Genomic DNA, 13,211 nt, shown 5'->3' with positions numbered 1-13,211 from the left:
AACCAACACCACACAGAACTCCACACTCCCAATTTGCTTTTCAGTCCTGCCAACACAAGTTTTCCAAATCCCTCAGTCTGTCACCCCCCATTTCAAGGCATCCTGTAACATAAGTGGGATCTGTCATTACAAAAAAAAAGCTGCAAGCTGATTTCACACCTCTGCTTGTTAAGCGTTTTCACAAGTAAATAAAGCTCTACACTTAAAAAATAATTAAAACTAACTCTTCATTAGCAGCTCAAATTGCCTAGGTAAATTTGGTCACAGCTCTAATTTGCACACTGTCACTGAACAGTTTCATCAAGCTGCTTCCTTTCATGCTTGCAGAGGATCATTTTGGGATTATTTCCCTTCCACACATATTTACACTTGGCAAGCAGTTATGAAAAAGCCAATCAATGATGGCAACACCCTTTAAAATCCTGAGATTGGAACATCCCAGTGGCATTTTGCTGCTTCAGGGGTTACAGAACTGGGTCTCTCCTGTACCCCGGGAATGCCTCACTCAAAATCTTGTGGATAGACTGGAATGCTGTTCCCAATTCTCCTGTACCTCCCTAACTTTGGGCAAAGAGCACATAGTTTAACTCAGCAACTTTTTGTCACCTTGGTCATGGTTATCAATCCATGCAACTCTCCCTGCATTTGCTTGCATTAAAGCATTCTGCTACAAACACCTTATCTAGGTAAATGTGAGGGTTTGAAAGTGAGCTCAGGGGTTTTAATTAACAGATTACCCCATAATCACTGGTTTTCAGACCTCTGTTTTCAGTGGGCCCCCATTTGACCCTTTGTTTCCCAATTCATGAGTGTTTTATCAACACTGAACACGAGTAGCCTTCCAGCTTCACTGGAATCCTTTAGCTCTGTTATCACAGCTCTTTAGACAAGCACTTGAATTTTTTTCTTTTCTTTTCTTTTTTTTTGAATTTTACTCAAAGACAGAACTGAAAAGTCTCTAATATTTCTTCCCTGCTGGATCAGGAAGGACTGTGGGTCTGAAGTGAACTCTGAATTGCATAGATTATTGGCAGCTTTTGGATGGTGTGTGCCTCCCTGATTTGGACTAGAAAATCCATCTTAAGTCTCCTCACCAAGTTCCTTCATCTGCTTTTACACATCTGCACTTTTCAATAGTGTATAAATAAACTATTTGCCATTGTCTGAAATTTCTGACTAGTCTTATTTATTCAAATTTTGAGAGCAAACCAAATATGCTTGAGAGCACATTTGTACAAGTGAACACCTTTTGCTCCCACTAAATAGTGGCTCCAGGCTACCTCTTATCTCCCCAGCCCAGAAGCAACTCAATACCATGCCCATCATCTGCTTAAGCCCCTTCTCAGAGCATCATTTGGGGGTTTTGTCAACAGGCTGCAGCAAGCCCCAAAGTAAAAGCATTGAATGTAAATCCAGTGGTGGCCTCTGACCCAGAGAATTGCTGTCAGGATGCTGGTTATCAAACCTCCTCAGAAGGAAAAGTGATTCCTCCACATTTTCCTCAAACTGTCTTTGCTGGGGTAACACCAGCTCTGCAGCCTCCTCCTCCTCATAAACAGCTTCCTCTCAAAACTGAGCCTGACTGACAGTCTCTGACCTTTAAGAAGACAAACCACAAAATTACAGGGACAAGCACACCAGGAGCATCTCCCTTTTTCCACCAATAAACAGGGTTGCATTAGCATAATTCCATACACAGGAGAAAAAGAAATCCAAGTTAAATTTCACTGTAGTGGCACTTGCACTCTTGCTGTCTCACCTAAACTCCTCAGCACAGGTTCCTTTTCTCTCAGTAGAAACCATCACATTTTCAAATGTGTAGGTGATTAGGTCAGAACTGCTTTGGCAACTAATCCCCTCAACATTAATATTTTGGTGGAGTTTCACAGACTAGTCCATTTTTATCAATTTCACTGAATCCATAAATAATAAAGACCAATTGCATAAATAATTATTTCAGGGGGCTCAGGGTGGTGTCATTAATTCAATCTGCCTTAAATTCCTCTTGCCAGCTTGAGTGGCTTTTGCTAAAAATCAGAATTTAAACTCATCTGAAAACACCACAACTGCCAGACAAATGGGCTGCACCAAATAGACTGGCAGGCCCTGACCCACAGACAGAATTTTCCACTCTATTTTAAAATATTTTCTAATTTTTACTAGAAATAATAATATACAGTAAAAAGAAGGGATTAACTCAGACGATCCTCTGTATAGAATTCAATACTACTCTAATTTAATAATGCATCTCTTGTAATGATTCCACAGAAAAACTCCTACAAGTTCTTCAATATTCCTCCAGGACAAAGAGGGCAGTAAAAAACCAGAATTTCAAACATTCAAAGAAAAAAAAAATATTTTTTATAATAAATTAAATATTGTTAGCTAATTTTAAATGTTTTTGAGGTGGTAACAGCTACAAAGTTCTATGACATGCTGTGATCACCAAAGCTCTATTAACATTTCTAAATTCTTGAGTGCATATTCTCTAAGCATAGGAAGTAAAACAGCTGAAGGATTCAAACAGATTTCACCCTTTTATCCCTTCCCCACCACTGATTATACACTTGGTCATATGATGGCTTGCAAAGAACTTGTGATTTTCACAGTGACCTGTTCTTTCCCCGTCTGCCCCTTGCTTTGAAATTTCTTGCAGAACATCAATATTGGGCAGGGAAAAGCTCAAACAAAAAAACAGAAAACACTTTTTGAGAGAAACATAAGAATTTTTCAGGTTATTCATCTCCGAGTACCAAGAGAATGAGGGATAAAATGTCGTTTTCATGACATTATGACACATCTTTGTTGGAACTGGATTCAAGGACAGAGTAATCAGGTTGAGGTTTGTCCTGTAGAACTTTTCAGCACCACTTTGCTCTGCAGGGTGCTGGTGAGCACAGGGATGTGGGACAGTTCAAAAAGAACTGCAGCCCATTGGGCTGTACATTCACATTGCTCTGGATAATCTGCTACAACACACTCTTTGTATACAACTTCCATTGCTTCCAAAAGGCTCCTCCTGGGAAATGGGTTGGAGTTCACTGAAGTGCATCTTTTGCCAGATCAGACAGAAGGGCCGTTTGTGTTTTGATGTGTTGAGTTGAAAAGTTTATTATGATTTTCCAGCCAAAAACTATTCAAGCTTTATCCTAAACACGTTAAGGTGGAAAGCTACTGCTGAAAGAACCACCAGCTGGTAACTGAAGACAAGGGGCAGTGCTAAAAAGAGAAGCTGCAATGTTTTCCTTGGAGAAGGACGTCAGGAACTCCCATCAACCCCGTGCGAGTGGGGAACACACATTTCAGTGCAGGCCCAGAGAAGAAGGAGATGTTTGAGTGTTGAAAACCAACATATGGTACATTCTAGCAGGGCTGCTTGAGGCAGGGTGACTAGTCATCTGACTGGCAAGCTCTGCCAGAGGAGGAGACACAGCACTGGGAACACAAGTATTGATCAGGCTCAGCAAAGGCAGAGCACAGGTCGGGGCTGCCCCAGAGCCTGTGCCCCTCCAGGTGTCAGAGGGTTTGGAGATCAGTCCCCCATGCTGGGACACAATTCCACTGAGTGCTGGGAATTCTGCTGCTCCTCTGTGCCAAGGTGGTCAGACACAGCTTGTCTGGCTGCACATTTCCAGAGCAAGAATGAGCAGATCTCTCTTCACAGCGTGCTTGGCAGGGCACTGTGAGCAAGATTACTTTGCCCATCTCAGAGCTCATTTGTTAGAGGTGCAATGGAGAAAAACCCAGCTCTTATTGACAAGGAAAGGAATCTTCAGTCAGATCTTTGTAGGTGATGTGCACCTGACAGAGATGTATCTCCTAATACTTTTATATTAATGGAATCTTCTTTATCTCTATTAAGGAGATCCATTACTGAAAGTTGAGTTCCACAGTACATTCCACTGACTTTTGGGCATAAAAATGTATAACCATAGTGGCAACTTCCCACAAAAAATCTCCTTTTGTCCCAACAAAAGTTGATATTCCCAAATCAAATGCATGTACAACATTCAGAAAGCATTTCTAGCAAAAATAAATGGCAGAAGGTCCATTCAGAAAGCAGAGGAACGTTTCCATTGCATGTAGAAATAAACACATTTACCATTTCCAAAGGAGAAACATTTCTTCTGGAAATTTTATATTCCTCAGTTTAACTGCACATCTTTCAAGAGCAAACACGCATTCAAAAATACCCACCATCAACCCAGAGAGAGATGTTTGTGCTGTGAGAACTCACCTCATAATTGGCAATGGCTTCTCTGTCAAGGGTTCGGGTCACAGACACATCCCCAGTGATCTCATTGATTCGGAAAATTCCTTTGGGATCCTGATCCACTCCCTTCCCAGAGAGTCGGAACTTTGCTCCCTCTGTCACTTCACTTCTGATGACCTGCAGGGCAGAAAACAGAGGACAGGCCATGTTATAAAACCTTTTAAAATAATTCTAAAACCACATAAGTCATTGCAGTCTTTTACCTGATGCTGAGATATATTCCCTGCCAATAAAATATAACTATAAACATTATTTCAATCATTCAGAAGCCACTGTTCAATTCTTGTGCTAAACCCTGGAAAAGCCACTCATGTCCTTAGCCAGCTCCTATGTTACCTTTAGTGTCCTCTATTTCATTCCTAAAGTTTCTACTATTCCATTGCTACCATAGTCTAGAATTTAACCTTTCATTTAATGTTATTTTTTTTAGTTAAATTGACAAAACAGCCACAAACTTACCAAAAAAAAAAAAAAGAAAGAAAAAAAGAAAAAAATAGTCATATTGTACTGATTGCCATGAAACACTTATTTCACAATGGTACCATACCAGAGAGCCATCACACAACATTTTCCAATTAGTCAGTCCTTTTTATTAGCCATTGTGAAATCATTACAAAACAGATGATTTTCAGGTTGGGTTTTTTTTGTTCTCCTCCCCCCAATTCCCTTTCACACTCTTCCTTTCTCAGGATTATAAATTAAGGCAAAAAGCTCTGCATGAAACCATCTGAGTATCCTGCCCAGAACTTTGCTTAGTCACTCAGCTGGAATTAGTGCACTGCCCACATTTATATTTAGAGATAAACACACCCATGTGTGTATGGCAACTCCTTGGTGCCATCACCTCATTTTCCCATAAGAAAAAAATCCCCAAAAATTCGATTTCAAGTCAGCCTCCCACTAGTGACAGTAAAATTTATAACCTTGCAGAGCTCCACAATGTTAGTTATAAACTACAGGCTTTTCAAAATTGTATTTGCACCCCAGAATCTGAAGGATTATAAATTATTCTTGCCCTTTAATGCTGATAATTTTACCAAATTTTTCCTTCCCTCTGCTGTTTCATGTTCTTTTGTTTCTAGCAATTTAATATCACTAATATTTTTACAGAAACATTAAGTCAGAAATTTATATGCTTGTCTGAATCACAGCTCAGAGAAAGGAAGGGAAAAAGTGGCCTTAGAAATCTGGAGCTGCTCCAATTCTGAGATAATAAATATGCAGGTTGTTTAATAATGTCCCTGAGGAAATAAATGTTTGCTGCCCTATTGCTGTGGGTTCAGCAATGCTGGTTTGCAGATTACTGGGCAGTGAGATTTTGACTTGACTCCATAATCATTATTCCTTTATTTTAATTGAGAAAAAATTGCCACAAGTTACAAAACAGAAAATCAGCATTTTCAGAGATAAAGTTTCAATTCGCAAACCCTTTGGGGAAGGGAGAAATTTCAAAGCAAAAACCTGTTTCACCTTTTTTTTTTTTAATAGTATTATTCCTCCTTCCAACACTCAGAAACAGTAATGGAAGTTTTCTTGTGTATTGTTGAGTATGTGATGCCACAATACAGAGGCAGAGAGCACTGCAGGTGGCAAAAGGCCAAAGCCACTTTGTGACTTCTGGGCTGTGATGAGACAAATCTGATGGACCCTCCTGCAAAGTCACCTGCTGGTCAGTTCATTTGCTGACCAATCTCTGATGTTTTTTTACATCAAGCCTAAAAATATGTGTTTTTCTTAACACAAAGCTATGCTTAAGGTGTTGCAATGTCATGATCATTGCTCACTTTTGTAAGGGAAAAGATGGATTGATCATTTTCTGCCCTGAGGTCTGAGACATTGCAAGCCAAGTGTGCCTTCCCAGCCAGGACAGAAAGAGGGCTTTGAAAGGCCTGAAATCAGCCCCAGGCCAGCCCAGAAATCTCACTCAGACCTGGTTCCACCACAGCCATTTCCACCAGAGCCATCAGACACTGCCTGTTTGTGACAAATTGAAGATGCAGCACAGACACAACGCCCCAGTTGGAACAAGTCACGGAAATAAAGCAGAACAGATACTGAGCACTGCAAGGGAACTGATCAAAAATCTTCCAGATAATCAGGCACAGACCTTTCTCCTCACTAGACAGAAAGGCAGAAGTAGAATAAGAATAAGAAAGTAAGAATAAGAAAATAAGAAAGTAAGAATAAGAAAATAAGACTAAGAAAATAAGAATAAGAATAAAACAAGAATAAGAATAAAACAAGAATAAGAATAAAACAAGAATAATATAAAACAAGAATAAGGATAAAACAAGAATAAAATAAGAAGAATAAGAATGAGAATGAGAGTAAGAATAAGAATAAAAGAATAAGAATAAGAAAAATAGTCCCTGAAAACCTGACTGGACAGAAAATTTCTTCTCAACTTCAACTCTAGCAAAGATCTTATCCTTGACTGTGATGGTGCCTGACAGATTTGTGCTCCTTGGAGCTATGACATATCCCATATCTCATCCCCACTGGAGCAGCATGTGCAGCATCCAATGTGTAGGAACAACAGAGTTCCCAGACAGCAGAGGGTTTCTGAACAATTGGATGTGCCCACTCAGCTCTTTTAAAGCCTCAGGGAGCTGTCACATTCCCGGTGCCATATGGCACACCTTTCTCTGTTATCTCTGTCTCACATAGGTCTGTGCCTGCAGTTATTGCACCCTCTGCTCCATGCAGCAGCCCAGGGCTGAGCTGCTCTGGGTACCACGGCACCGTTGGCATCTCACAGAGTCATTGCCAGATCTTAAACCCCCTTAATTAGCCACAAGAGGGAGCTGTAAACTCCCAGGAATGTACGGGAGAACATTAACATCTCCTAATTAAGATGCTTATATAATGGCTGCATAGTTCAAAGAAAGTGCATTTCCCAGTTCACACTAAGCTCAGTACAATGAAAAGTTTAATAAAAATCAGGCTTAATTTGCCATATGGTTTGGTGCTTCGACAAGAGCAAGGAAGAAAACAGGATTGTCTGACATCTCCTCTGGCGAGACTGATATTCTGAGCTCTGGATAAACACAGCACTGCTCACATGAACCTTTCCTGGTTCACAATACATTTTCAGAACAATGATTTCCCAATTTCTTGGCGGAGATAAAACAAGGCCATATTATTACTGCTGGAATGCTTACTTGGGGATTTCAGTTTTACATTTCTGAAAGACACAAATGAAATCCCACCTGAAGCCCAGACAGAAACAGTTATTTCCATATTTTTTTTCACAGTACAGGTTCTAAAATTGAAAATGTCTGAACCACACAACAGTGGGAACGTGTTGCATATAAAGGCTCTTCATTCTTAGGGAATGGTCAGGAAGGCAGCACAAGACCCTGTTCCCCACCCACTGAGAACATGGATGAGGTAGCCATGCTCTACCCAGACACCCTGTTTGATGTTTCCCTTCTTCTGGTCTCACAGATCAGAACAGCCTTGACTTTGCATAGACAGAAGAGATGCCAGCTGAGCATCCCACAGTAATACAGACCATTGGAGGCTGTTTCTCACCCAGGCCCCAAAGGACAGCACTGGATGGAGGCTCAGATGTCACTCACTTCCCCAAACTGTCCCATCTCTGGGCTAGGGTAGAGGATAAACGTTCTGGGAACTGAAGTGTCCAACCAGCCTAGTCAGGGCCACAGAGAGAACACCCCAACAGAGTGGCATTTTTATTTTCCAGAAAGGCAGAGGCTCTGTGATTCTGCTCAGCTAAAAGACACTTTGAAGAAAACAGAGCATTACGTGGCTGACAGGATCTGCTTTTAGCTGAACCAGGGCCAAAACGTATTTCCCAAGTGCTATTTTGCAGCTGACATTATGTATCCCTCGCAGCTAAACTCATCTCGGCAATGTGAGCCCCCTGTTGTTACGGGTTTATCGCAAAAGTAAATCAGTGCTCTCCAGAGAGGAAGAGAAATGGAAGCACAAAAAGCCACACTGCCCCCAGAGAGACACTGCTCAGTTCTGCAAGCCCAGCAACTCTGTCCTCAACAGCACCATCCTCCTTTCCCAGTTTCATTCTTTAAAAAGCGTTTGCCTCAACCACTCCCATGATGTCTTAGTTCTTGACACCAAGTGAATTTGGGTTTGCCTCTTCTCAATTTTCTGGTTGATCAGATCCCTTTTTTCCCTTTTCCCTTTCCCCGGGGGTGGGATCCTACGTACTGTGTATACAGAGTGGTTGTAAATGTTAGAAAATATAATTTATTCTATTTATTCAGTTCAGTTTCTTTTGAGTGCATTTCTTTTCAGTTTTTTTTCCCTTTCCTTTGCTGGGAAAGTTCTGGGAGGGGGAAAGGGGGGCCAGTCCAGGGTTGGTAACAACAAGGCCAAACCTGTGACAGAGATGCATCATATTAGTTTCACTTTTTAATGAGAACACAAATCCCACCCTCAGACAGGAATAGTTGCTTCACACCTCACTTCTTTTCCTTTCAGAGTGTTACAGTGTCTCACTCATGGGAGTTTTTTTAATACTATTTTATGTAGGGTTGTTTGGGTTTGGTATCTCCCACTTCCCCAAGCCTCCTAGGAAGCGAATTTATTTATGGAATATTTGAAGATAAACTATTTTTTCCTTTAATCACTGTGTTCCACAAAAGTAAAACAATGGGTTAGGCCCATTGTTTAGATATTGTATAAATATTTAAACAGACACTTCCTGTCCTGCCATACTGAAAATCGCTCTTTGCAGTCAGAGGCTCCATCTGCTCCACACTGACTCAAATACTCCTTCAACCAAAACAAATGCAAAAAACTCCCATTCTTATTCAAAAGTATTAACCAACAGAAACTGCTTCAGTACTGTAAGCTAAACATACAAACCTGTGGCCAGAAAGGGATTAATAGATTTGCTGAATTTAATGGTTTCTTAAATAAAAATGAATATCTCTCTATTCATTAATTAAATATACTGGGTAAGCATGGGAGCCAATTTTTTGCTCTATGACAAAGGCAGATGTTGGGCCAAACCTGACCTTTGCCTTCTCTCTGATTAGGATTTTCATCAGATTCACTCCATACAGAGGTGATGGCCAAGAAAATCCAGGTGATTTATTCCCACAATGGTAACAGAAGTTATAAAGCTTCTCTAAGCAAGTCCTTTGTTCACAATAATTAGGGATAAACCCAACACACTGTATGTTACAGGATACCTTTCAGGTAACACTTTTTCTTGTTCCCAAACATACAAAGCTATGCATCAACTCTAATTAAACAAGACACATCTGGAGAAATGCCCATTCAGGATGTCATCTAAAACAACAGCTAAGCTGATGGAGACAAGAATGAACAATATTTCCAAAATTCAAGTAAACAACAGAACAAAATTTTCAGCAATTAAAGATGTTTGGGCAATACAACAACACAGGCAATAACCCAGTCCTAAATTTCAACCATTTCCAGAGCAGTTTTCAATCTCCAGTCTCAGTCTGAGGCAAGATTTTCCAAGCTGTGCCATCTCCATGGGCTGTCACTGCAAGGCTGAAACCAGCCACTCACTCACTCAAATCCCAATATTTGTGCTTGCAGCTGGAAGTGCCTCCACAGACCTTGGGCACAGAATGAAAGGGACATTCAACCAAAAAACTGGAACACACACCAGTGGCCCAACCTCCTGGGACAGCCAAGCTGATGGAACGCAAAGTCAAGGTGAAGAGTTGGGTTTCTGGGGGAAGCAAAGCTGAGGAAAACTGTATTTATTAGGGCAGACACTGTTTCTGTGCCATCAACCAAAAGTATTTTGTTTTGTGCTGGTGACAGTCAAAATAAGAACGGACATATTACAGATCTCTCAGAGAAAGAAAAATGTATATGGACACAGACTTGATTTCACTCATCAAAGAAAATAATAATTCGATTATTTTCAATTTTAAAGATCTATTTTCTATTTCAGATCCACAAGACTTAGTTTTAACTGGGTGAAACACATTACTGGAAATCATCTGAATCTTGCACTTGGAGAGGCTGATTTAGCTGAATTATTGCACAGTGCTTGTCAAGAAAAGAGATTACCTAAAACTTTAAATACAATGTAATTAATCCCTTAGCAAAGGGATTAATTTTTTTCTGTTCATTCTTACACAGTCATGTACCTTAAAACATCAGTGGCCATTGGGCAAAACTGCTATTAGAAGGTCAGCAATTATTTGTTATTTACATTCTTTGGCACTGCTTCTCTTAAGACTCTTATGAATTAAAAAAAAACAAAAAACAAACAAACAAAAAACCAAAAACCAAAACAAAACAATAAAAAACCCACAAAAACAAACAAACAAAACCAAAAAAAAAAACCAAAACCACAACACACACACACAAAACACAACAAACCAACGCACCAAACCCAAACCAAACAGAAACACATGTATTATTCCAATAGTGCATCTCTAAATTGAGGTTTTTTAATATCTGTGCAGCACCTCTGCAGCATTGAGTGCTGGGTGGAGCAATCCCTTGAACGTGGAAACTTTCATACCAACTGTCAGAGATGTAACATGGGAAGTAAAAAAACTCAGGCATTGAAATGAAATGAATTATAAAAACGAAAAACCATCCAGTGATATTCTCCAGAGGGTTCTTTTTAGCAACTGAACCACGAGCTTTGTCATGCAAAACATTTCAGGAAGTGTCACGTTTAGGAAGGATGTTGTGAGAACTAAAGCTCACAGTTTTTGCATATTTTTGATGTGTGTTTGCAAGACTCATCGGGGGCTGCAAATGCATCAAATGGTACAAATGTTCCTTGCCTGAAGCAACTGAGACACAACTGAATGAATGTCGTATCTGGTGTCACATCCAGAGCTTCAGGTACATGAAGGAAATGGAACTTGCACTGCTTGAAAAGCAGGTGGTTTATTGGAGCATTTTGTTGGACTTGGGCTCCCCATCCTATAAAAGATATTATACCAACAATAATTTCATTACACCAGTGGAAATACAGCATTTTACAAACTAAAACCAAATGTAAATCTGAAATTTGCCAAAGTTAAGAGATTCCATAGACAAATATTTAAAAACAAAACAAAACCCTTAATGTATGAAAATGACAAAATATATGAACAACTGATGAAGTTGTTTCACCACCTGCGCTCAATTTTTGAGGTCTCCTTAGAATAACCAACACAAATAGGATATTTGATATTCAACCAAACACTCTCTTCTCACCATCATGGCTTTTTATCACATTTCTGCATAAATGTTTACAGAATTCAGCCCCAGTTTGCAGTGGGCTGCTCAGGGGCTGAAGGGAAACAAGCTGAGTTTCTGTGTCTCGTCCCTCCAGTCCACGTTCATTCCCCCAGCTGAACACAGAGGCAACAATTCCCCCTGAAGAACCAGCTGCAGGGATTTAAATGTGGAGATTTAACCAAAATAAGTAGCTAAGAGTGAGAATTTGCTCACAGAATGAAGTAATTCAAAGGACACATCAAGACGTGCATTATCTTTCACAGCAGGTGATTCCTCAGCTATTTTTTTAATTTATAAAGAGCCAGGAGATTCATTGCAAATAATTTTCACTTCCCTTGTTCCTAATAGGCTGTTTCAAACATATTTCTGCAAACTCAGGAGTCTGTTCCCAACAATAATTTCCTACTGGCAGCACAGAATTTACACAGTTTTTTGTGGTCTCAGAGGAAAAGGACTTGGAAGAGTTACTTGTCACAGAAGGCCTGGCTGCTGCACTGCCTGATTTGAGCTTTTAGTGGCCATTTAATGATCATATTTTAATTAGCACTTAAGTTACTAACTTGCAAACCCTGTTAGTTGAGGGAATCTGAGGACCACTGTCTTCTGAGTGACAGCCAGATGGAGTAGCTCAAAAGTTGTGGTTGGTTGTTAGGAAAAACCTGACTGTGATTGACAACATTAAATGAAAGAGAACTCAAAAATCCCCTTAAAAACAACCAAACAAATGGATTATTTGGATTTATAGAGGTGTTTTATCATAAACTTATCACGGATCCAAAAAGGCAGAACTGCAGAGACAACATTGCCGCATTTAATGGTTTGGAATTGCAGAAATTCAGGAAATAGGACAGAATACACAAAGTGTAATTACCTCCCATGGAGCTAAATGTACAGGAAGTGGGAGGAAAGAGAACAGACCCAATTTCCAGCACCTTTTCCCAGATATTTCAGAGCACTGTTGATTCTAAATCAGCTCAAAATCTGAATTGCTCACTCCAGGCCACTCTTGCCCACCCCAGCAAGCACAGGGCACTCTGCTCTGGCCCTGGGCTGGAGCAGCAAGGGAGCCTTTCAGCTGTGCCATGCCCAGGCTGGCATGACCTGCTGGGCAGCTCTGGGTGTCCAGGGGACAGAAAGAGCCTGGCTGTTCCCTCTCCTGCAGCCACACTCACTGCCCATGGCTCCTGGCTGCAAAAGTTCTCTTTGGATCCGTGCATGCAGCAAAGAGAGAAACCAAGAGCTGGATTGAGGGGGAACCTCCAGCTGGGCAGAGTAATTGGAATTGCAGAGTAAGACACTGAAGTTGCAGAGCCAACCTGAGTGGGTGAATAGGAGTGGCAAAGTGATAAAAATGGAGCTGATGAGAATGATTCACCTGAAACTGCTCTTGAAAATTAAGACTCAGTTTAAGTTGAAGAAATCTATCGGAAGTTTGTGTCTAATCTCATTTTTGCTCTAACCAGAGACCTGCCGAGTCTTGACTTTGGAAAATATTTTGCAATTAAAATTAACATAGAGGAATAAGTACTCTATCAAAAGTATTTAATTTTTTTAATTGAAGATATTAAAAAAGAAATATCATGATGAAGGGTATTTTTTGCTCAATTTGGTTCCATTACATGAAGTCTACCTAAAGCTTCTGGAAACTTTAAGAACCTGCTTAGCACCCAATTCCCATTTGTGGCAAGCAACCCACAGATCTAATTATAGATTTTCCTCAGTCACT

General features: G+C 40.3%; 1 protein-coding gene across 2 annotated transcripts in view; it reads right to left on the bottom strand.

Annotated features, from left to right (window-relative positions):
- The window catches only part of CDH13 (cadherin 13), a 450,489-nt gene that overhangs the window by 231,853 nt on the left and 205,425 nt on the right, over positions 1 to 13,211 (bottom strand). For both annotated transcript variants that reach the window (XM_071567404.1, XM_071567403.1), the window contains exon 5: positions 4,238 to 4,390. In XM_071567404.1, the coding sequence (XP_071423505.1) occupies positions 4,238 to 4,390 (153 nt within the window). The remainder of the gene's footprint in view (positions 1 to 4,237; positions 4,391 to 13,211) is intronic.

The sequence above is a fragment of the Pithys albifrons genome, chromosome 12 (assembly GCF_047495875.1).
Source record: "Pithys albifrons albifrons isolate INPA30051 chromosome 12, PitAlb_v1, whole genome shotgun sequence".
Taxonomy (NCBI): Eukaryota; Metazoa; Chordata; class Aves; order Passeriformes; family Thamnophilidae; genus Pithys; species Pithys albifrons.
The sequence above is the reverse complement of the archived record's forward strand: the minus strand, read 5'-3'. Positions and strand labels throughout refer to the sequence as shown.